Source organism: Hippocampus bargibanti, linkage group LG03 (assembly GCF_051943395.1).
Source record: "Hippocampus bargibanti isolate YZ-2025 linkage group LG03, ASM5194339v1, whole genome shotgun sequence".
In the NCBI taxonomy this organism is placed as follows: domain Eukaryota; kingdom Metazoa; phylum Chordata; class Actinopteri; order Syngnathiformes; family Syngnathidae; genus Hippocampus; species Hippocampus bargibanti.
The window spans coordinates 3995867-4021006 of record NC_142736.1 but is presented as its reverse complement, the minus strand read 5'-3'; the positions used below and the strand labels follow the sequence as shown (position 1 = coordinate 4021006).

General features: G+C 41.5%; 1 protein-coding gene across 1 annotated transcript in view; it reads left to right on the top strand.

The window, feature by feature from the left end:
* Window positions 1-25140, top strand: part of LOC148899998 (neural-cadherin) — a 297995-nt gene that overhangs the window by 152015 nt on the left and 120840 nt on the right. Inside the window, 4 exon segments of the mRNA XM_088991547.1 lie at window positions 6095-6344; window positions 9911-10038; window positions 10633-10819; window positions 17843-17986. Of these exon segments, the coding sequence (XP_088847673.1) occupies window positions 6095-6344; window positions 9911-10038; window positions 10633-10819; window positions 17843-17986 (709 nt within the window).

The following is a 25140-nucleotide window of genomic DNA, read 5'->3' as shown; positions in this document are numbered from 1 at the left end:
AGAGCTAGCTAGCAGGATACATAGCTAGCCAGCTGGATAGCAAATAGCGCTCTTCACACACATTCCAAATCTCGCGTGCGTTTTAGCCATAGTGCCTTTTTCACATCTTCTGTGTGTGTGTAATAGCTCGCTTTCTATTTGCTATCGAGCTAGCTACAGTAAAGTCTTGTTATATCGATATCGGATATATCGATAGTCCCGGTTATATCGATATTATTTCTATGCACGCACGGAGAAAATTACATGCAAACAGGGTCGGATATATTGATAGTCCCGGTTATATCGATATTTTTTCGGACTCCCTTGAATATCGATATAACAAGACTTTACTGTATCTAGAATAGATTCGTGAATGGGACTGAGTTGAAAATTAGTTATTAACCTAATCTGCAAATGTCATTGAACATTTTCAAAATCAGTTTGTTCTTTTAGCCATCAAATGAAAAGACACAAAAAACCAAAAGGGAGCAGTTTTATTTTTAGCGGCTTGCAGATGTTCGCTAATAGGCGTTTTTCATTATTCATCCGCACTCCCGTTTTATGCCTTGTCGACTAATCACGAGTGTTTTCCCAGCGTCTCTCCAAAGCAATTAAGTCCATTGAAGCCGCTGATTGATATTTGCGCGCCGAGGATGCAAACAAAGCCGTCGCCGAGGGTCCTTCACGTTGAGCTATTGGATCCCCCCAAAATGGCAGCCGACAGACAGACAGTCGGCCTGAGCCAAATGAGGAAAGCGGCGTCGTGTGAATGACTCTCTTGCGGAAATTGGAACCATTTTCAATTGCAATAGTTTGCATTACTCGTTTGGTTTTGGGTCGGGGTTTAAATTGCGGAAAGTTTCAGCCTTCAGGGATTATTTGGTTTTAGAGGTTTGGAATACAGACAGTCCCCAATTTACAAATGAGATACGTTCCGAACAGTTGTTCGGAAGTTGAATTTGTTCGTAAGTTGCTTCAGTGCGATATTTTGTATGGAGTGTATCTTTAAGGCTTATATAAGTATGTTTAAGGTTCATATAAGTATGTTTAAGGCTTGTATAAACAAACTGTAGAAATGCTCCTCAACTTACGAGCGAGATACGTTCCGAACAGTCGTTCTGAAGTTGAATTCGTTTGTAAGTTGCTTCAGTGCGATATTTTGTGTGGAGTGTATTTTTAAAGGACAACCGACGTCACTTTTTTGTTTTTTAACTGACAACAGAAAAACATTTTATAGCATCTAAAATACCCAAAACATGCAGTATGATATTTTTAGTCAAATGCAAAACACCAATAAAAATGACTTAAATTGTCAAAAATCTGCAAAAAATTGAGCTGCAAATTGGGCATTTTCAGAAAGTCCCGCCCCCAGTTAGTGACATAAAATGTCTTCAAATGACTTCTGCTGAGCGTATTTTACAAACATCCCACCGCATAAAGCTATATTTTACGTTTTAAGACTCTCGCTGAATATTCAGGAAGTCTTGTTTTTGAGTTGGTGACGAGTCCGTAAGTGACGTCACTAAAGGACCGCCCTTGACCAAAAAAAGGACACATTGTAGCAGTCCTTCCATCACGTCAATGTATTTTTCTGTACTTGTGTTGTCTGAGGACCTCGTGTTGCACCCAAAAGCCGCCAGAAGGCCAGAAGAGGGCGTCCAAGCGCCATATAAGGAATTTATCAGCCTGTGGAAAGGGACGTGGCCACAGGAGGTTGCCATGTTGTGCCTCTTTTTTTTGGGGGTGAGAGATTTTCCCCCAATGTTGCCTCAAAATGGCACAAATACATTCTTTAATCGATTGCAAACATGTATGCTTTCCTCTTCAGAACTATTTGAATCATATTCATAACTGGATGTGTAACAAGAAAGCATATTCTAAGAATCTGAAGCCATTGTTTTGATCTACAAGCAATGCAAGACGTCTTGGCGTGACGTCACGAACTGGGGGCGGGACTTTCTGAAAATGCCCAATTCGCAGCTCAATTTTTTGCAGATTTTGGACACTTTAAGTCATTTTTTTGGTGTTTTGCATTTGAATAAAAATATACTGCGTATTTTGGGTGTTTTAGATGCTATAAAACGTTTTTCTGATGTCAGTTAAAAAAAAAAAGTTTTAAGGCTTAGTTATATAAGTATGTTTAAGGTTTATGCAAGTATGTTTAAGGCTTGTATAAACAACCTGTAGAGATGCTCCCCAATTTACGAACGGGATACGTTCCGAACAGTCGTTCGGAAGTTGAATTTGTTCTTAAGTTGCTTCAGTGCTATATAATGTATGGAATGTATGTTTAAGGCTTATATAAGTATGTTTAAGTCCTTATATAAATAACCGGTAGAGATGCTCCCCAACTTACGAACGAGATACGTTTCCGAACGGTCGTTCAAAAAGTGAATTCATTCGTAAGTTGCTTTCAGTGCTATATTTTGTATGGACTGTATTTGTAAGGGTTATGTAAGTATGTTTAAGTTGTATATAAGTATGTTTAAGGTTTATATAAGTATGTTTAAGGCTTCTATAAAAAAAAAAAAAACCTGTGGAGATGCACCCCAATTTACGAACGAGATATGTTCCGAATGGTCGTTCGTAAAGTTAATTTGTTCGTTAGTGGCTTCAGTGCTATATTTTGTATGGAATGTATGTTTAAGGCTAATATAAGTATGTTTAAGGTTTATATAAGTATGTTTAAGGCTTGTATAAATAACCTGTAGAGATGCTCCTCAACTTACGAGCAAGATGCATTCCGAACAGTCGTTCGGAAGTTTAATTTGTTCGGAAGTTGCTTCACTCCTATATTTTGTATGGAATATATGCTCAAGGCTTATATAAGTATGTTTCAGGTTTATCGATGAGAAGGTTTCTTCAGCCGTCATCTGTACAAAAGTGAAGGTTTGGGACGTTTCGCCTCCTATCCAAGAGGCTTCGTCAGCGAACTAAAGTCTGACTGGTCGTATCGGCCCTATTTATATATCCCTAATGTCCAGACATGGTGGCGCCGGACACAGCTAGAGTAGGGACCTATCATGGCTGTGTCCGGCGCCACCATGTCTGGACATTAGGGATATATAAATAGGGCCGATACGACCAGTCAGACTTTAGTTCGCTGACGAAGCCTCTTGGATAGGAGGCGAAACGTCCGAAGCCTTCACTTTTGTACAGATGACGGCTGAAGAAACCTTCTCATCGATGGACCACTCCTGTACGACTGAGAGCTTACACAGACGTGTTTCAGGTTTATATAAGTATGTTTAAGGCTTGTATAAATAACCTATAGAGATGCTCCCCAACTTACGAATGAGATACGTTCCGAACGGTTGTTCGAAAGGTGAATTTGTTCGTAAGTTGCTTCAGTGCCCTATTTTTGGTGGAATGTATGTTTAAGGCTTATATAAGTATGTTTAAGGCTTGTATACGTATGTTTAAGGTTTATATAAATAACCTGTCGAGATGCTCCCCAACTTACGAACGAGATACGTTCCGAACGGTTGTTCGAAAGGTGAATATGTTCGTAAGTTGCTTCAGTGCCCTATTTTTGGTGGAATGTATGTTTAAGGCTTATATAAGTATGTTTAAGGCTTGTATAAGTATGTTTAAGGCTTATATAAGTATGTTTAAGGCTTGTATAAGTATGTTTAAGGCTTGTATAAGTATGTTTCAGGCTTGTATAAATAACCTGTCGAGATGCTCCCCAACTTACGAACGAGATACGTTCGAACGGCCGTTCGTAAAGTGAATTTGTTTGTAAGTGGCTTCAGTGCGATATTTTGTATGGAGTGTATGTCTAAGGCTTATATAAGTATTTGTAAGGTTTATATAAGTATGTTTAAGGCTTGTATAAGTATGTTTAAGGCTTATATAAATAACCTGTCGAGATGCTCCCCAACTTACGAACGAGATACGTTCCGAACGGTTGTTCGAAAAGTGAATTTGTTTGTAAGTTGCTTCAGTGCCCTATTTTTGGTGGAATGTATGTTTAAGGCTTATATAAGTATGTTTAAGGCTTGTATAAATAACCTGTATATGGTTGTAATGAAAAATAAACAAAGATATGTACATATAGAACTGGATAGAATACGTACTACAAAACTTACGACAAAATGTTCATATGTATTGTTGTTTGTAACTCGAACGTTCGTAAGTAGGGGAGTGTCTGTATGGTCAGAGCAAAGAATACAATTTGTTATATATATATATATATATACAGTAAAGTCTCGTTATATCGATATCGGATATATCGATAGTCCCGGTTATATCGATACTATTTCTATGCGCGCACGGAGAAAATTACATGCAAACAGGGTCGGATATATCGATAGTCCCGGTTATATCGATATTTTTTCGGACTCCCTTGAATATCGATATAACGAGACTTTACTGTATATATATATATATATATATATATATATATATATATATATATATATATATATATATATATATATATATATATATATATATATATATATATATATATTTTTTTTTTTTGCGATAGTTCATCTTTGTTCGATGTAATTATTGTGATGATGTTTTTGGGATCGTCTAACGGCGCTGTTACTAATGCCTTGCTAATGAGAGATTTACCCGCCTTTAATCGGGCCTGTTAGCCAGCCGGCGTCTCATTACGGCAGCTTCCGCAGTTGGGGGCTCAACCGTCTTCAGCGAGGTCACCGCCGTCCTGTCCAAGATGGCATTTTGAGCCTAATTAGGAGTGCACGGCTTGATGCTTCCGCCTTAATTAGCCAAGCAAGGATGAGGCGGGAGTGGTGAGGACGCCTCGTGTTGTTTGATTCCCGGCGGCTCGGAACCTCACCGGAGATTTATGGCATTAATACAGTGATACCTTGGCTTATGAACTTAACTGGCTCCCAGACAAAGTGTGTGTGTATCCCAAAAAATAATTTCCTATAGGAAACCATTAAAATGAGAATAATGCATTCCCAGGTCCCCATAAAACATACTTTTCTACTTTCTAATGTTCTTAAAACTACACAACATATACCTTATTTTATGTATATTAAATGTGCTATGGTATTATAATTAAAGAAATAAACTGTACTGTATAATAAAGTTGTTTTATTTACCTTTGTGATGGTTGTTGATGGAATGGAGTGGCCGGGTTCATCGGCACTAAACACTTGATGAGGAACGTAGACTTCTTTTTTCCCCATCTTGAGGAATGATCCATTAGGTGCTTTCTCTGCGATAATTTTACCTTGTTCCTCATCAATTGTGTTCTGTTTAGCTGGGTTGATAGCTTTTTGCATCAAGTGTACAGATGGCTTGTGCGGGTTAATTGTGGAGCCTGATTGATAGGAATTTTAACCTTGTCGTCTACACTCTGCCTTTGAACTATCAAAGTTGAAACGAGTCAAAATGTCATTGATTTCTATCCATTTTGTCACTCTGTCTCTTTAATGTTCAAACCACCTTCCTTCACTGCTGCGTTCTTGACCAATCACATCGCTTTAACCGAAAACTGGGGGCGGGGAATAGAGGACACAAAAAATGGCTTCACTTTCTCTCTGTCTGTAAACCCCCCCTCACTCGTGCGTTCTTGACCAATCATGTGGCTTTAACCGACGACTGGGGGTAGGGAATAGAGGACCGAAACAAACCGGCTGCCATTTTCTTTTTGGAGAACGGGCTCATTCGCGAACGACACATCACTCATTGTGGTAGCTCCGTGTGTATCCCGAAAAATAGTTTGTATGACAAGGTAAAATGGTCGTAAATTTAACGTTTGTAAACGGAAACGTTCGTAAGTAACCCAAGGGTTTCGTAAAGCCGAGGTTTTTGCGCCCATAAAAGCCGAGGGGTTGATCACTTTGGTGCTAAGTAGAAAAGCAGAATGTGCCAGTTCTCTTGAGGCAGGAATAGATGAAAATATTTAATCTGGACCAGGGCATCCAAAACGTGACAGAGATTGCTTATTCTCGGTTGGGCGCTTGGAAAACGGAGACCATATGCCATGACCCTGCATTATGTTTGAATCTTGGTCAGATGCAAAAGTCGACACGAGGTGGTGTGCTCTCGGTGGTTCGGCTTTGCGGTTTTGGTATTGGCTTGGAAATTGCGTGAGTGGATTTCAAAAGTGACCCTCCTTCTCTCCAAACAGACCATTAAAGCCACCTCCCCACTGGGCGACCCCAGAGTGACGTACAATCTGGAGGACGGTATGGTCCCGGAGACCAACATGCCTGTCCGTTTCTACTTGACGCCGAACCGGGTGGACGGCTCGGCCTCCATCCTTGTGGCCGAGCCTCTGGACTACGAGACCACCCAGAACTTCATGCTGAGGGTCCGAGCCCAGAACGTTGCAGCCGTCCCGTTGGCTGCCTTTACCATTGTCTTCGTCAATGTCACAGGTTGGTCTTTAGCTCCCCTAAAGTCGTAATGGTGTGATTGGAGGGATTCATCTGGAAATGGACACGTCCACCCTAGCCAAAGTCTGTGAACCCAAATCTTCCGTGCCAGACCCCTCATGCCATTCTCTTAACACCACACCCCCAGGCCTCGCCTCAGAACTCTAATTGCGAATACAGTGATACCTTGGCTTACGAACTTAATTTGCTCCCAGACAGTGTGTAAGGTGACAAGTCTGTATCCCAAAATTAATTTCTCATAGGAAACCATTAAAATGAGAATAATCCGTTTCCAGGTCCCCATAAAACATAATTTTCTACTTTCTAATTTTCTAAGCCTTAAAACTACACAAAATATACCTTATTTTATGTCTAATAAATGTTCCATGGTATTATAATTAAAGAAAGAAACTGTGCTGTATAATAAAGACTTTTATTTACCTTTGTGATGGTCGTTGATGGCTTGATGGAATGGAGTGACCGGTTTCATCAGTATTAAACACTTGACGAGGAACGTAGCCTTCTTCTTTCTCCATCTTGAGGAATGATCCCTTGGAGGTGCTTTCTCTACGATAATTTTACCTTGTTCCTCATCAATTCTGTTTGATGTTGTTCTGTTTGCTGGATTGATCTTTTTGCATTAAGTGTACAGATGGCTGGTGCGGGTTATTTGTGGAGCCTGATTGATGTGATATTTTAACCTTGCAGTATACACTCTGCTTTTGAACTATCAAAGTTGAAACAACTCCAACTTTCACTGTTTTCTATCCATTTTATCACTCTCTCTCTGTCGTCTGCCTGTCTCTTTAATGTTTAACCCCGCTCCCCTTCCCTCACTGTTGCGTTCTTGACCAATCACGTGGCTTTAACCGAAGACTGGGGGCAGGAAATAGAGGACCAAAAAAAAATGTGTCTAGCATTTTCTTTTTGGGAGAACGGCCTCACTCTCTCTCTGTCTGTAACCACCCCCACCCCTCACTGCTGCGTTCTTGACCAATCACATGGCTTTAACCGAAGACTGGGGGCGGGGAATAGAGGACAAAAACAGTCTGCTGCCATTTTCTTGTTAGGAGAACGGGCTCGTTCACGAACGAGACACCACTCATTGTGGTGCTCCGTGTGTATCCCGAAAAATAGTTTGTATGCCAAGGTTACATTTTCAGAAATTCAACGTTCGTAAATCGAAAACTTCATAAGCCAAGGGGTTCGTCAACCGAGGTATCACTGTACATCTGAATCTTTGGTCCTACATTGAGCCCTCATGCTGACCTAGCTTCTGGTCTTTGATCCCGCTTTAACTCTTTTGCCTCCAGATCACCCTTTATTACGATGGTCAAATTCTGACAAGAAATAATGAAACTAGCTCTGATTTTGTCACCTGACTCGTCACATTAGGTCATGTCCTTCTTTACGGTGGATTGAACTGAAATGCGCAGCTCGGTCTTGCTCAGTCCAAGTCACGATTGAACTATTTTGTTGTGACTCACGGCAAAGATGGAAGTTCACGTTTGATCGGGCTGCTCCCTGCTCGATGGGCCTGTAGAATCATCTCTTAGCTTGTCACGGCTACGCTCGCGGCGGCGCAATCTCACGGCTGTGTCCGCTATTGATTCGTTTTCCGAACCCCTTCCTGACACTGGGATAAATGAAGAATACATATAGAGTCATGCAGGCGAAAAGAGGCCCTTGTCAGACTTCCAGGCTCTTCTTGTACACTGATACCTCAGCTTAGGAAGTGTTTAATGCTGATGAAAGCGGCCACTCCATTCCATCAAGCCATCAACGACCATCACAAAGGTAGATAAAATGACTTTATTATATTGTACAGTTTATGTATTCAATTATAATACCATAGAACATTTAGTATACATAAAATAAGGTATATTTTGTGTAGTTAAAATTAGAAAGTAGAAAATTATGTTTTATGGGGACCTGGGAACGGATTATACTCATTTTAATGGTTTCCTATGGGAAATTATTTTTTTGGGTTACACACTTTCCGCCTTACACACTCTGTCTGGGAACCAATTAAGTTCATAAGCCATGGTATCACCGGATATCGAGTGGAACATGGACTGGAATATTTCAGTCCAGTAGTGGAACGAGTCGGACGTTTTGCTCAAATTCTGTCAGCCTGTGTGCTACGCCGACATCTGGAGCGATTCGTTCTTTTGATGCTTCACTCTCCCGTGGACGCATCCGCAAGTTAGCTCATCCTCCGTCCATCCGGAGTTCATATGCTGCTTCATCTTCCACATGACAGCATGACAAGCTCGGCAAAGCTTCCCCTTTAGGTCCGACCGCAGAACTTGACAGTCGAGGAAGACAATAAAACGTGTCAGGAGTCGGCTAACTAAGGCAATAAGAAGAAAAAAAGACTTTGTTGTCACACTCAAACTGCCCAAGTAACTTTTTGTGGAACTAAAGGTTGCGCTCCGTAATTGCAAATGCCAGAAAATAGTGTTGTCCTGAATAAAAAAGGTCAAAATGCGCATTGACACCCTTAGCCACACATAGCAATGGTCGACTTAGCATACTCGTACAGGGATGCTAAGTCACACAAACGCACACCTGGTTCGTGTTTTTTCAATGATCTCCTTCTTCTGCTCGACTGTCATTTTCTTTTGTGTCCTCTTCGGCTTAACAGTAGCCTTTGGTGGGGTCTTTTTCGGTCCCATCGTAGCAAAAGTACCCCACTCGATAACAAACCATGTCTGCACTTAAAGAAAAGGGTGTGTGGAAAACTAGTCCACCAGCCACCGTGGTGCTGTTCGACCGTGTGGTTTGGTGTTCATCTGCAGAAAACTAGTCCGCCAGTCACCGTGGCGCTTTATGGTTTGCTTTATCCACAGAAAACTAGTTTGTTAGCTAAAACTACATGTTCGCGAATTTGATGTACACAAATTCCCAGCAGACAAATCAGCCCATTTCCAACGGAGCTTGGGCGCCAACTTGTGCATTTTATGGGCGCTACATTAGAGTCCAGACGGCTAGAATTGATTCGGAAGGACTTTTTTAATCAATTGCAAACATTTATGCTTTCCTCTTCAGATCTATTTGAATCATATTCTTAACTGGATGAGTAACGAGAAAGCATCTTCTCCGAATCTGAAGCCATTGTTTTGATTCTGGAGCGAGGCAGTTTGTGAAGAAGTATCCTGGCGTGACATCACGAACAAGGAGGCGGGACTTTCTGAATCTACCCAGTTCCGAGCTCATTTTGTGGCAGTTTTGGGACACTTTAAGTCATTTTTATTGGTGTTTTGCATTTGACTAAAAATATCAGCATGCGTGTTTTGGGTATTTTTGATGCTATCAACCGTTTTTCTGATGTCAGTTAGGAAACAAAAAATGGTGTCGGTTGTCCTTTAAACTCTAGTCCCTAACTCTAAAGTAGCACCCAACCCAAGACCTTGAACCCCCGTTAAGCATTCCTCTAACCCTCGCTGATATCCTAAACCCCCTCCCACCATCCCTCACCCCAATCCTCGCCCCGGAACGAAGCACCAAATGGAGCGTTATGTACGATAAACTAATCCAAGTTGTTGCCATCCGTGGCCATTTTGCAGATGTGAATGACAACGTCCCCTTTTTTACATCATCCATCTACGAGGCCTCGGTGACTGAGGGCGCCCAATCGGGAACTTTGGTGTTTCAGGTGTCCGCCAATGATCTGGATTTGGGTCTTAATGGCAAGGTGAAACCCTACATTCTTCTTACACTCCCACTTTTGGAACAAATGTTTGCACTATTGTCAGAGATGTTCGATCGGACACTGTGGATGAAGGCTCGGACCCAAAAAGATTGTCTTTTACTGCCGGCAGGAGACGCAGCCATTCATGACAGACGCCTGAATTCTACAGCCCTCTGCCAAGCTATTTATTGAGGGTATATGCAAATTTAAGTGATACATTAGTAAAACATAGTTTTCTAGTTTAGAATACCACACCTCTTGAGTTCTAAGCACGAACAGCTGTAAGCAATAAAACATTGTCTCTTCCAAGAACTGATAAATTTGTAACCTTTCTAATGAGCTCTTCCTGTGAAGGAGTTTCAAGTCTTACATTACTTCGGTGATAAAGTAGTTTCCCAAGTCCTAAATTCTGTCCAAGGCCAGATCTCTTAGTTGAAGATGACAGTTTAACAAGCTGTGTCTGTTGACCTCAGATTGACCCCAGGGTTGTCTGTGCTTCAATTGTGTATTCGAGTCACTAAGCATATAACAGCATGAAACCTTTATATATGATCACTTCTTATTCCCCATCAACTATCAAGACTGTATTTCTTCTAGATCGTCTACTCGCTGCTTGAGGATCGTAGCGGGGACCACCGCTACTTCCGCATCGACCCCGAGCTGGGTTTCATCTACACGCAAGCTGTTTTTGACCGCGAGACAAAAAGTTCCTACCTCTTGGAGGTCCAATCGATGGACGGCTGGGAATCGGCCCGGCCCGGCAAACATGGACAGCCCAATTCTGGTGAGAATCGCTCCTTTAATTGCTTGACTTTATGCTTTGCTTTGTCATCGGCGGATTCGTTAATAGCAAAACGAAAGTTCAAAGCGTACTTCAAACGCGGTAATTGGTTTTGAACGTGCTTGAAAAACTTTCAAAGTACGCAGTCTGGCAGATACTTTGAAGGCTTTTGGAGAGGATAAAACAACAAACCGCTTCCCCAATGGACTTGTCTTGAAATTTGGAAAATGTCCCCATAAAACATGATTTTCTATGAAATAAGCCTTAAAACTACACAAAATATACCTTATTTTATGTATAATAAATGTGCTATTGTATTGTATTGTAAGAAATAAACGGTACTTTATAATAAAGTCATTTTATTGACCTTTGCGAAGGTCGTGAAGTGAAGTTGCCATGCTTTCTCGGCGATAATACCCTTACTAACAATGTCCCCTGCTAGCTCGTTTTCGTTATTCTATTTATATTGCCTGAGACTGACAACACTGAAACACCCTTAGCCACGCGTAGCAAAGGTCGACTTAGCATACTCGTACAGGGGCGCAAAGTCACACAAACGCACACCTCGTTGGTGTTTTTCGATGATCTCCTTCTTCTGCTCGACCCTAATTTTCTTATGTCTTCTCTTCGGCTGAACACTAGCCTGTGGTGGGTTCTTTTTCGGTCTTTTGTGGTCACTCGATAACAAACCACATCTGCACTCAAAGAAAGTAGGTGTGGTAAAGTTGTCCGCCATCCACCGTGACGCTGTTCGACCGTGTGGTTTGGCGTTCTTATGCCGAAAACTAGTCCGTCAGCCACCTTGGCACTCCGTGTGGTTTGTATGCCAAGATTATACTCTCGCGAATTTAATGTTCATATTTTATACATACAATAAGGTATATTTTATGTAGTTTTAATGCTTATTTCATAGAAAATTATGCTTTATGGGGACCTGGGAACGGATTATTCGCATTTTAATGGTTTCTTATGGGAAATAAATGTTCGGCATACACATTTTTCACCTGACACACACTTTCTGGGAACCAATTAAATTTGTAAGCCAAGGTATCACTGTACTTCATGTCAGCCCTCATTTTTGGGGAGTGTTTTTTTGTCGGGATGGAGCAAGATTGCTTTGTTTGACTAGCTTTAGCTAAGTCAGGAACTGACTCGACTTGATTAGCTTCTTGAAGGTTGCACCTTGCGTCTGAAAGACCCAACACTACCGCCTGCGCCGCTTTGTTGGATGCTTTGACAGCTGCTTCGTTTAAGGCTCAATCTGGCTTCATTTAAGGCTCAATTTGTTTCCGCGGCGACAGATGAAGCGCATACGTAGCGCTTCGGTCCGACCGTGCGGACAGCAGATGCTCGGCGAGAAGGTGAGGATGGAGGACAATATGCTATTTGCTTGAACAAATCCTAGATAATAATACATTTAATTTCTAAGCGCCTTTCAAAACTCTCAAGGACACTTTACAGTCACGGGAGTTACTCTTGTGGCGCCATCTTGAAATCAAAACAACAACACTTTTAAAAATAGGGTCTGGAGTTCACGGTCGTAAGTATGGGTAGTCGTAAGTTGAGTTGGTCGTAAGTTGGATGGTACCCGTATAAGACCTACTGTCAAGACAACCACTCTTGTGACGCCATCTTGAAATCAAAACAACAACGATTTTAAAAATGGGATCTTGAGGTCCCAGTCGTAAGTTGAGTTGGTCGTAAGTAGTTGTTACCTGTATAAGACCTACTGTCAAGACAACCACTCTTGTGACGCCATCTTGAAATCAAAACAACAATTTTAAAAATAAAACCGAGTGTTTGCGAATTTAATGTTCTTGAGGCAAAAATTTCGTGAGCTAAAGCGTTTGTAAGTTGAGGTCTCACTGTAGTTGATCTTGTAGATAAACATTTCTGACCATCACCATCTGCTGCCGGCATAAATGGATAAACATTTGCCATTTCAGGTTTTCGAACCAGAAAAGGGTTTTTTTGCTCCATTTTACACTGTCGCTGTTTTTTTTCAAGCCTTTCGTTTACTCTTGAAAAAAATGGTTTCCTCACTGTGGCCAAAGCATACCACGATCAACCCTACGTCTCATTTGTTTATATTCCTCCAACAGACCGATGTTTTTCTCAGTTTCTGAGAAATCCTACAGGAAGCCCTCGTATCAAAAAATAACTCTCGCCACTTTCGGTTTACACTTTGCGGTGTGAATGTTTGGAGTGCGAACAGGCGGCCGCTCTGCTTCTTCATGCCACTTTTTGCACGTCCGCCATTTCCCCTTCAACACCATTTTAATTCGTTGTTGTGCGGCATCTTCTCATGCTGTGCCTTAAATTATTCATCTCCATCTCGCCGACTGCAAATGATGCGGTGCGATCAAAAGCCGGTCTACCGTGGGGCACTTTCAGCTCCGCCCCTTCCCCTTGGGGTTCCATGTTTTTTGTTTTTTTTAAGTTTAGGTTTATTTGCTTATTTTATGCTCGGCAACTGATGAGTCTCTGTTGGCAGGCATTGACAAAATACAAATACGATACTTGCTAAATGTACTTTTTTGGCTTTAGTCAACGACATTTGAAAACAAATACAGGTAACATCCGAGTTCCGACCGGGTTCCGTTCCGACAAAACATCGTAAGTCAAATGGTCGTAAGTTGAAATCCATTCAAAATGGCTGACGTGACGTTTACACAACAGGATGGTATATGACGTCAATCTCTTGTTTTTAAGCAACATTTTCTATTGAATACTATTATATACCAAACTGTTTACAGTTCATTGATACATTTGATCACTTTTAGTGTCATTTTTATCATGTATTCATAATCCTTTCAAAACTCTCAAGGACATAGCTAATAGCTAGCTAGCTAGCAATATAGCTTTAATCAAAATGCATGGATGTGGTCCAAAAATAAAATACAGGTGACATCCGAGCTACGACCAGGTTCCGTTCTGACAAAAAGGTTGTCAGTCAAACGGTCGTAAGTTGAAATCCATTCAAAATGGCCGACGTGACGTTTACACGACAGGATAGTACAGTAAGACATCAACTTACGAACTTAATTGGTTCCCAGACAGAGAGTGTAAGGCAAAAAGTGTGTATCTCCCAAAAAAAAAATCCCATAGGAAACCATTAAAATGGGAATAATCCGTTCCCGGGTTTCCATAAAATTTACTTTTCAACTAAATAAGCCTTAAAACTACACACAACATACCTTATTCTATGTATAATAAATGTGCTATTGTATTGTAATGAAAGAAATACACTGCATTGTATCATAAAGTCACTTTATTTACGTTTGTGACGGTCATTGATGGCTTGATGGAATGGTGTTGGAGGTCGAAGGTCAAAGGGAATTGCTGTTTGGAAAGAGATACACGTTACACGAGGACTGTAATTAAAGAAATAAACTGTGCTGTAAAATAAAGTTGTATTTACCTTTTTGATGGTCGTTGATGGTTTATGGAAGGAGAGTCACCTTCCATAAGGACTGTTGGTAACTTAATCTCTGGTGTGGCTTCTCTTCTTTTTTCTTTGGAGACTCCTCATCATTTTTGTTGATTAAAAACCTCTTAATTGACACCTGTTGCTTTCTGACTTGTAAGGTCTTACGAAGCTGAGGCATCACATTATTGTTCATCATGTTGATGATTGTCATAGCCACAGTCTTTTCTGAATGGAACTGTTCGGTAAAAGCCTGCACATCATTCCACTTTGCCAACATTGCCTTTATGAGCTCACTTGATGCTGCAGCCATCTCCTCCTCAGATGTTCTGTTACTGGCTTTAAAATCCTCAATAAGCGCCGAACTTCCAGGTTCGCGCATGGTGATATCGGCCTGAATTAGCCGTGCTTTCTCGCATAAAATAGCTTTACTCACGCTGTCGCCGGATAGCTGCTTTTCGTTAATCCAAATTAACAGAAGTTTTTCAACGTATTCGATTGCCTCGTGACCGTCTCTTTGAGAGCACGGAAACAACTTTTGCAACAGACGCACCTTTGATGGCTTTTCTGTTCCAGAGAATGGTAGCAATGGTTGACTTAGCGTAGCCGTGCTCGGCCCCTAAATCACACAAACGCACACCTCGTTCGTGTTTTTCAATTATCTCCTTCTTCTCAGTGACGGTGATTTTATTTTGTGCCTTCTTGGGCTGAACACGAGCCTGTGGTGGTTTTTTTTCGGTCCCATCATAGTAAAATTATCAGCAAAAAGCTCCAAGTAGGCGATCAACGTGTGCATTCAATGAGAGGGGGTGTGGAAAGTAGCGCCGGCTGGAGCGCTGTTTGTTCGTGTGCTTCCGCCGAAGATCACTCCGCCAGATCCGAAGGTCGTGTGCTTGATGGACCGTGGTGGGTGCGTATTATGAAAATAGTGCTTATTACAAGTTTTAATGTTCATAAATTTGATGTTCGTAAGATGAAAAGTTCGTAATATAAGGTGTTCGTAAGTTGAGGTCTCACTGTACATGATGTCAATCTGTTGTTTTTTAGCAACATTTTCTATTGAATGCTATTATATACAAAACTGTTTACAGTTCATTGATACATTTTTTATTGATCACGTTTAGTGTCATTTTTATCATGTATTCACAATCCTTTCAAAACTCTCAAGGACATAGCTAATAGCTAGCTACCTAGCGATTTAGCTTGAACCAAAATGCTTTGATGTGGTCCCAAAATAAAATGCAGGTAACATATGTGTTACGACCGGGTTCCGTTCCGACAAAATGGTTGTAAGTCAGACGGTCGGAAGTTGAAATCCATTCAAAATGGCCGACGTGACGTTTACACGACAGGATCAATCTGTTGTTTTTAAGCAATGTTTTCTATTGAATACTATGATATACCAAACTGTTTACAGTTCATTTATAAATTTTAGAACTTTTAGTGTCATTTTTATCATTTTATATGTCATATTGTCGATTTGCATTACTGTATAACTGTACCTGTAATGTATACAAAACTGGTTACGGTATAGTTCATTTATAAATGTTGTACTTACCATGCTCTCCCTGCTAACGGCCAGAAGAGGTCGCCCGACACACACGATCGAACTCAGGCGGATGTAATAGGAGAAAAAAGCAACGTACAGTACTACAAGAGATGTTGCCGAGACAGTATCTGCACTGTAGAACTACTGTATTGTGTAGTCACTCAGTAGATTGCTGTGAGAGTGTGAGACATGCTGGCTGGCCAAAATTGTAGTACGCGTTGCCGGCTGCTTGCGCGTTGCGTTGCCAGGCATAGAATTAAAAAACAAAAAGGGGTCTGGCGGTTGTGGTCGTAAAAACGGGTGGTCGTAACTCGCGCCGGTCGTGACTTGGATGTTACATGTACAGACACTCTCCAACTTACAAACGATATCCGTTCCGAGCGGTCGTTCGTAAGGTGAATTTGTTGGTAAGTTGCTTCAGTGAGATATTTTGACCCAAAAAAAATGTTTTTTTTTATTCCTCGGTTTACCACCCAAAATGGGTTCTCCAACAAACTGAGCGCACCTGAACGCACCACTCGACTCCCCTCCGCTTCCTTTTACGTCACTTCCTTGCGTCGCTTCTCAGTGTTAGCGACGCATTATCCTCGTGTCGCGTTCCATTGTGCGTCAAAGTTTTGTATTGTTCAATCACAATAAAAATAAATAAACGTTGATTGCATTGATTATACAGTGATACCTTGTCTCACGAACTTAATTGGTTCCCAGACAGTGTGTAAGGTGAAAAGTGTGTATCCCAAAAAATAATTTCCCATAGGAAACCATTAAAATCAGAGTAATGCGTTCCCAGGTCCATATAAAGCATAATTATCCACTTACTAATTTTCTAAGCCTTAAAACTACACAACATATACCTATTTTGTGTATAATAAATGTGATATGGTATTATAATTACAGAAATAAAGTGTACTGTATAATAAAGTCGTTTTATTTACCTTTGTGATGGTCGTTGATGGCTTGATGGAAAAGAGTGGCTGCTTTCATCAGCATTAAACACTTTTTATCTAATTCCTCATCAATTGTGTTGTGTTTAGCTGGGTTGATAGCTTCTTGCATCAAGTGTACAGATGGCTTGTGCGGGTTATTTGTGGAGCCTGATTGATGGAAATTTTAACCTTGCAGTCTACATTCTGCCTTTGAACTATCAAAGTTGAAACAAGTCCAAATTTCACTGTTTTCTATCCATTTTCTCACTCTCTCTTTGTCTTCTGCCTGTCTCTTTAATGTTTAAACACCCCCCTCACAGCTGCGTTCTTGACCAATCAGGTGGCTTTAAGCAAAGACGGGGGCGGGGAATAGAGGACAAAACAATGTCGGCAGCCATCTCTCTCTCTCTCTCTCTGTAACCCCCCCCCCCACACTGCTGCGTTCTTGACCCATCACGTGGCTTTAACCGATGACGGAGGGCTGAGATGACTGAGAGCTCCGTGTGTATCCCGAAAAATAGTTTGTATGCCAAGGTACATTTTTCATAAATTTAACGTTCGTAAACCGAAAAGTTCGTAAGCCAAGCGGTTCGTAAACCGAGGTATCACTGTACATTGATTATAATGGGAAATGTTTCAGTTTTCAACCAAACCGGTTTTCAAACTGGTTTCTGGAACGGATTATGGTCAAAAATCCAGGTTGGACTGTAAACATCCAGCATTGGAAAGGAGTTTAAAGGTCCTAGCGGGAGATTCTCATCTGTCGACGTGTTTTTTTTCCTCAACAGCCGAGAGGCGGGAAATGGAAGGGAGGACGATTTGAGTTATTTTGGTGCCCATCGAACGTGGGTGAACACATTTGCGACGACTTTGTGTTCTGGCGACAAAGCGACAGATGTGCGAGGTGACAGAATCGGCACAACTCCGCGCTGAGAATAGCTTCTTTCTTTGCCGCCTTTATCGTGTATTTCTTGTTATTGCCGTCGTTGCGTCCTTGGAATGCGTCGGCATACCGACGGGAGGCCATTGGACGCTCACAATTCTTTTCCTATTTCAATACAAATAACCTCTGAATTGATCACAATTTGCATCCAACCTGAATGGATTGTTGTTGTCACTCTCAGACACGGCGTACGTTCGCGTGTTCATCAGCGACGTCAACGACAACCAGCCGACCTTCGCTCAGAGCACGTACGAGGTGGACGTGGATGAGGACGCCGACGTGGGATTCGCCGTCCTCACCGTTGGCGCCAACGACGGAGACGAAGGTGCAACTCCGCATGACATACGGACAATAAATATACATGATCCCTGATTAATTAACAGGATGAAATACAGGTAACATCCGACTTACGACCGAGTTCCGTTCCGACCAAATGGTCTTAAATTGAAACAGTCGTAAGTCGAAATTGTCGTGAGTCAAAATCCATTCAAAATGTTAGAGACTTGAAGGCTAAATGACAAGCAAACTATTGCCTACCTATTTTGTCCGCCAACATTTCGATATCTTCTGGGACATGATGGCAGAGAAAGCACCTACAAGGGATCATTCCTAAAGATGGTGAAAGAAGAAAGCTACGTTCCTCATCAAGTGTTTAATGCTGATGAAAACGGCCACTCCATTCCATCAAGCCATCAACAACCATCACAAAGGTCAATAAAACAACTTTATTATACAGTACAGTTTATTTCTTTCATTATAATACCACAGCACATTTATTATACATGAAATAAGGTATATTTTGTGTAGTTTTAAGGCTTAGAAATTTAGAAAATTATGTTTTATGGGGACCTGGGAACGGATTATTCTCATTTTAATGGCTTCCTACGGGAAATTATTTTTTGGGATACACACTTTTCGCCTTACACACTCTGTCTGGGAATCAATTAAGTTCATAAACCAAGGTATCACTGTATTTATTATGTATGTATTTTATTTGTAAGGCCGGCGGTCAAGTGGAGGTCTTGAAGGGCGATCAGACGACGTCCTTCTTGATCCTGCTTTCACCTTGATGCTCATTATCGTCATGAGCATCATGACCGTAATGGAGAAGGCAATCCTAAGTGCATACTTGGACACCGGCCACGTGCAAATGTTTTTTTTTAGCTATCTGGCTAATAGATAACTAATAGATAGCTGGATGGCTCATAGATAGCATGTAGATAGCAAATAGATAGCTAGTTAAGTAGCCAGTCAGATAGATAGCTAGCAAGAGATAGCAAATAGATAGCTAGTTAGGTAGCCAGCCAGATAGCCAGTTAGCTAGCCCCAAAAAGTTAATGATGATAAGAAATGTCAAGACCGCTGCTCCGTGTGAATTTTGGCGTATGAAGTGCAGGTTGAAATGCAAATCTGTATTGGATTGAAAAGGCGAGTCCCCACTTGGGACGTCGTTATCAAGTCAGATCAATACAATTTTCAGCGAGTTCGCCAGAGTCCGCCAGCTTCTTACCACTTTTTTTTTCATCCCCGGTTGTTTGTTGGATGGCGAAACGCTAGAATAAATGTTCTGTGTAAACAAACTTAGTCTCATTAAATACCAGAGTCAGTCGATACGCATGCTGAAAAAGGTCTCGTTATAGCCTGCTTGCTGGTCAGAGTCGCTCCAAAAACACCTGTGGACAAATTCTACGCTCTTACAAGCTTGTCCAAAGTCTTGCGCAAGGAAATAAAAGGGGTACAGTGATGCCTCAGCTTACGAACTTAATTGGTTCCCAGAAAATGTAGGTAAGGCGAAAAGTGTGTATTCCAAACATTCATTTCCCATAGGAAACCATTAAGATGAGAATAATCCGTTCCCAGGTCCCCATAAAACATAATTTTCTACTCGTTGTGTTAAATTCATACTGTCTACTTGATATCTAATTTACAACAGATTATTGTCTTACATACGGTGGCTTTTTTAGGGGTTCAAACTGTCACGGATGTTGTTGTGAGCTCAAAAAGGCGCGTCACAACAACATCCGTGACACTCTGACCAGCGCTTTATCGGCACCCTAGTAAGAAAAAACACAAACAAAACCCGAACGAATTCGGGAATGGCGCTCTACGTCATATTTTCAATTCCTGAATAATTTCGGGGATGGCAGTGAATGAGTTGGCAGAGGAGCCAACAGCTAGCGACTGCATCTAAACTACAGTATGCACCTGCACATGTAACAAACCAGGAAGCAAACAAACCAAGCCACCAACCAGTTACAGTGATTCCTTGGCTTACAAACTTAATTGGTTCCCAGTGTAAGGTGAAAAGTGTGTATTCCAAACATTCATTTCCCATACGAAACCATTTAGATGAGAATAATCTGTTCCCAGGTCCCCATAAAACATCATTTTCCACTAAATAAGCCTTAACACTACACAACATATACCTTATTGTATGTATAATAAATGTGCTATATTATTTTAATTAAAGAAATTAACTGTACTGTATAATAAAGTCATTATCTTTACCTTTGTGATGGTCGTTGATGGCTTGATGGAATGGCCGATTTCATCAGCATTATATTAATAATAATAATAATAATACATTTCATTTCTAAGCGCCTTTCAAAACCGTCAAGGTCACTTTTCAGTCACAGCGGGTGAGGAGCGGCTGCCACATGCGCCAGCGTTCACTCAACCCGGAAGTAACTCAAATAGATAGAAAGCTAGCTAACAGATAGCTAATAGATAGCCAGCTAAACAGTTATCCAACTAGCTAGATAGCCATATACAGTAAAGTCTCGTTATATCGATATTCAAGGGAGTCCGAAAAAATATCTATATAACCGGGACTATCGATATATCAGACCCTGTTTGCATGTAATTTTCTCCGTGCGTGCATAGAAATAGTATCGATATAACCGGGACTATCGATATATCCGATATCGATATAACGAGACTTTACTGTAGCTAATAAATAGCCAGCTACATAGATAGCCAGATGTTAACAGATAGCAAATAGATAGCTAATGGAGAGCAAATAGATAGCCAGCTAACTAGCTCGCTGATAGGTGATTTGGGATGCTTGACTGAGCTTGATCAAACTCTCAAATGCTTTACAAATCAAAAATCGCACATGTTTGACTACGGGTGCGACCTTTGAATCGTTCAACCAACGGTGAAGAAGGAAAACTCCGATAATTCTTCATTCAACACTTGATGAGTAACGTAGCCTTCTTCTTTCACCATCTTGAGGAATGATCTCTTGAAGGTGCTTTCGCTGCCATAATTTTACCTTGTTCCTCATCAATTGTGTTCTGTTTAGCTGAGTTGATAGCTTTTTGCATCAAGTGTACAGATGGCTTGTGCGGGTTATTTGTGGAGCCTGATTGATGGGAATTTTAACCTTGCAGTCTACACTCTGCCTTTGAACTATCAAAGTAGAAACTAGTCCAAATTTCACTGTTTTCTATCCATATTCTCTCTCTCTCTGTCGTCTGCCTGTCTCTTTAATGTTTAAACCACTTCCCTTCACTGCTGCGTTCTTGACCAATCACGTGGCTTTAACCGACGACGGGGGAACGGGGAATAGAGGACCAAAACAAGCCGGCTGCCATTTTCTTGTTCGGAGAACGGGCCCTTTCGCGAACGACACATCACTCATTGTGGCGCTCCGTGTGTATTCCGAAAAATAGTTTGTATGCCAAGGTTAAAATTTTCAGAAATTTAACGTTCGTAAACCGAAAAGTTCGTAAGCCAAGGGGTTCGTAAACCGAGCTATCACTGTATCTCCAAACTGAACCTTTTCAGCTCTCACTTGCGACTTCTGAATGTAAACTACACGAGAATGCAAATCTAAATCTTCGTCCACATCACCGATTTTGGAAAACCGAGCAGCAACTGCCGTCAGTCGACGGGCAGGAAGTCAGCCAATCGCCTCGTGGCGCCGTTCGCAATTAAGACGTTTTCCGCTATGTTAAACCCAGTATTAGGTGTTAACGAATCCCGGCACCGCTGTGGCGTGCCGGAGATTAGCATAATGCTAATCAGGATGATACTAGGGGAGAACGCAATCATCTGAACCTCGCTGGCAAGCGAGCACGCAGGGTCAGAGCCATTATCTCACGAGTGGCGTCGAGGCGGGAGGTATTATATTAGACAAAAATACATTTAAATTTAAATAGTATTGCTAACTTGAGCTATTTAGCATGCTATCTGGTTATCTAGCTAGATATCTACCTGGCTATCTCGCTAGATATCTAGCTAGCTAGCTACCTCTCTAGCTAGCTCACCATTAGTTATCTATTAGGTACCTAATATTGCTATCTAGCTAGCTATCTAGCTGGCTACCTTGCTAGCTATCTATTTGCTAACCGGGCCATATTGTTTGAGACAAAAATAAATGTAATTTTAAATAGTGTTGCTAACTTGAGCTAGTTAGCATGCTATCTGGCTATCTAGCTAGATATCTACCTGGCTACCTCGCTAGATATCTAGCTAGCGAGCTACCTCTCTAGCTAGCTAGCTTGTAGTTATCTATTAGGTACCTAATATTGCTATCTTGCTTGCTATATAGCTGGCTACCTTGCTAGCTCTCTATTTGCTAACTGGGCCATATTGTTCTAGACAAAAATACATTTAATTTTTAAATAATAGTTGCTCACTTGAGCTGTTTAGCTGCCTATCTGGCTATATAGCTAGATATCTAGATGTCTATCTCGCTAGCTATCTACCTAGCTAGCTACATATCTAGCTATCTATTCGTTATCTATTAGCTACCTAATCTTGCTATCTAGCTAGCTATCAAGCTGGCTACCTTGCTAGCTAGTTAGATAGCTAGCTAGCTACATATCTAGCTAGCTAGCTAGCTATTTGTTATCTATTAGCTACCCAATATTGCTATGTAGTGAGCTATCTAGCTGGCTACCTTCCTAGCTATCTATTTGCTCACTAGCCCTATTGTTCTAGACAAATATACATTTCATTTTTAAATAGTTTTGCTCACTTGAACTATTTAGCTGACTATCTTCTATCTAGCTCGATATCTAGATGGCTACCTCGCTAGCTATCTAGCTCGCTAGCTACATCTCTAGATAGGTATCTACTAGTTATCTATTAACTACCTAATCTTGCTATCTAGCTAGATATCTAGCTGGATAACTTGCTAGCTATCTAATTGCTAACTCGCTATCTGGCTGGCTACATAACTATATATCTATTTGATATCTATATACTATCTATTAGGCATCTAGCTAGCTATCTATCTATTAGTATTAGCCAGATAGCTAACTTTCTATCTATTTGAGTTATTCCAGGTTGAGTGAATGCTGGCGCTACCGAGCTGGTGATCCTTTTGCTATCGATTTGCTTTCTATTAGCTATCTGTCGAGCTGGCAATATATTTACTATCTATTACGTATCTACCTAGCTGGCTATCTATTTGCTATCTATTAGCTATCTGTCTAGCTAGCTAGCTTTGTAGCTGGCTATTTATTAGCTATATGGCTATCTAGCTAGTTAGCTAACTGTCTAGCTTGCTATCTATTAGCTATCTGTTAGCTAGCTGGCTAGCTTTCTTTCTGAGTTATTCCAGCTTGAGCGAACAGCTTGAGCGCATGTGGCTGCCACCGCTCACCCACAGAAAAACTGATCCTGCTACTTTAAAGTGACCTTGAGAGTTTTGAAAGGCTCACTTGAGCTCACTTTTAAATGAAATGTATTATTATTAACATGTGGCAACCGCGCATCATCGGCGTCATCATCCTTTCGCATTCACTTTTCATTGTGACCTTCAAACTAAAATGAAAAATGTGGTTTATCCCCACACAATGCCAGTAAAAGATGTTCAACATATAAATAATGATGAACGCACTGAGGAAAAAAAGGTAAGAGATGAAAGGAACATGAAAAGGGACTTTGTGCGCATATTTCAATCACCCTCAGTTATAATGATTTCTTTTATCGACAGGTAATACATACATGGGATTTTTACTTCATATTTACGCATTTCGGGTCAAGACAAAAAAGAAAAAAAAAACTTCAAATGCTCACTAGTTAGCCCGGTTGCTAGCTAGCTCGGTTGCTAGCTAACACAGTCGCTAGCTAGCTCGCTAGCTTGCTCATTAGAATGTTTAATCCCCTCCACATATTACATGTGCTAGCTCAGTCACTAGCTAGCTTGGTCGCTAGTTAGCTCGGTTGCTAGTTAGCTCGGTGGCTGGCTATCTCAGTCGCTAGATACCTCAGTCACTAGTTATTTTGGTCGATACCTAGCTCGATCGCTAGCTATCTTGGGTGCAAGCTAGATCGGTCTCTAGCTAGCTCGGTCGCTAGCTATCTCGGTCGCTAGCTTGCTCATTAGAATGTTTAATCCCCTCCACATATTACATGTGCTAGCTCAGTCACTAGCTAGCTTGGTCGCTAGTTAGCTCGGTTGCTAGTTAGCTCGGTGGCTGGCTATCTCAGTCGCTAGATACCTCAGTCACTAGTTATTTTGGTCGATACCTAGCTCGATCGCTAGCTATCTTGGGTGCAAGCTAGATCGGTCTCTAGCTAGCTCGGTCGCTAGCTATCTCGGTCGCTAGCTTGCTCATTAGAATGTTTAATCCCCTCCACATATTACATGTGCTAGCTCAGTCACTAGCTAGCTTGGTCGCTAGTTAGCTCGGTTGCTAGTTAGCTCGGTGGCTGGCTAGCTCAGTCGCTAGATACCTCAGTCACTAGTTATTTTGGTCGATACCTAGCTCGATCGCTAGCTATCTTGGGTGCTAGCTAGATCGGTCTCTAGCTGGCTCGGTCGCTAGCTATCTCGGTCGCTAGCTTGCTCATTAGAATGTTTAATCCCCTCCACATATTACATGTGCTAGCTCAGTCACTAGCTAGCTTGGTCGCTAGTTAGCTCGGTTGCTAGTTAGCTCGGTGGCTGGCTATCTCAGTCGCTAGATACCTCAGTCACTAGTTATTTTGGTCGATACCTAGCTCGATCGCTAGCTATCTTGGGTGCAAGCTAGATCGGTCTCTAGCTAGCTCGGTCGCTAGCTATCTCGGTCGCTAGCTTGCTCATTAGAATGTTTAATCCCCTCCACATATTACATGTGCTAGCTCAGTCACTAGCTAGCTTGGTCGCTAGTTAGCTCGGTTGCTAGTTAGCTCGGTGGCTGGCTAGCTCAGTCGCTAGATACCTCAGTCACTAGTTATTTTGGTCGATACCTAGCTCGATCGCTAGCTATCTTGGGTGCTAGCTAGATCGGTCTCTAGCTGGCTCGGTCGCTAGCTATCTCGGTCGCTAGCTTGCTCATTAGAATGTTTAATCCCCTCCACATATTACATGTGCTAGCTCAGTCACTAGCTAGCTTGGTCGCTAGTTAGCTCGGTTGCTAGTTAGCTCGGTGGCTGGCTATCTCAGTCGCTAGATACCTCAGTCACTAGTTATTTTGGTCGATACCTAGCTCGATCGCTAGCTATCTTGGGTGCAAGCTAGATCGGTCTCTAGCTAGCTCG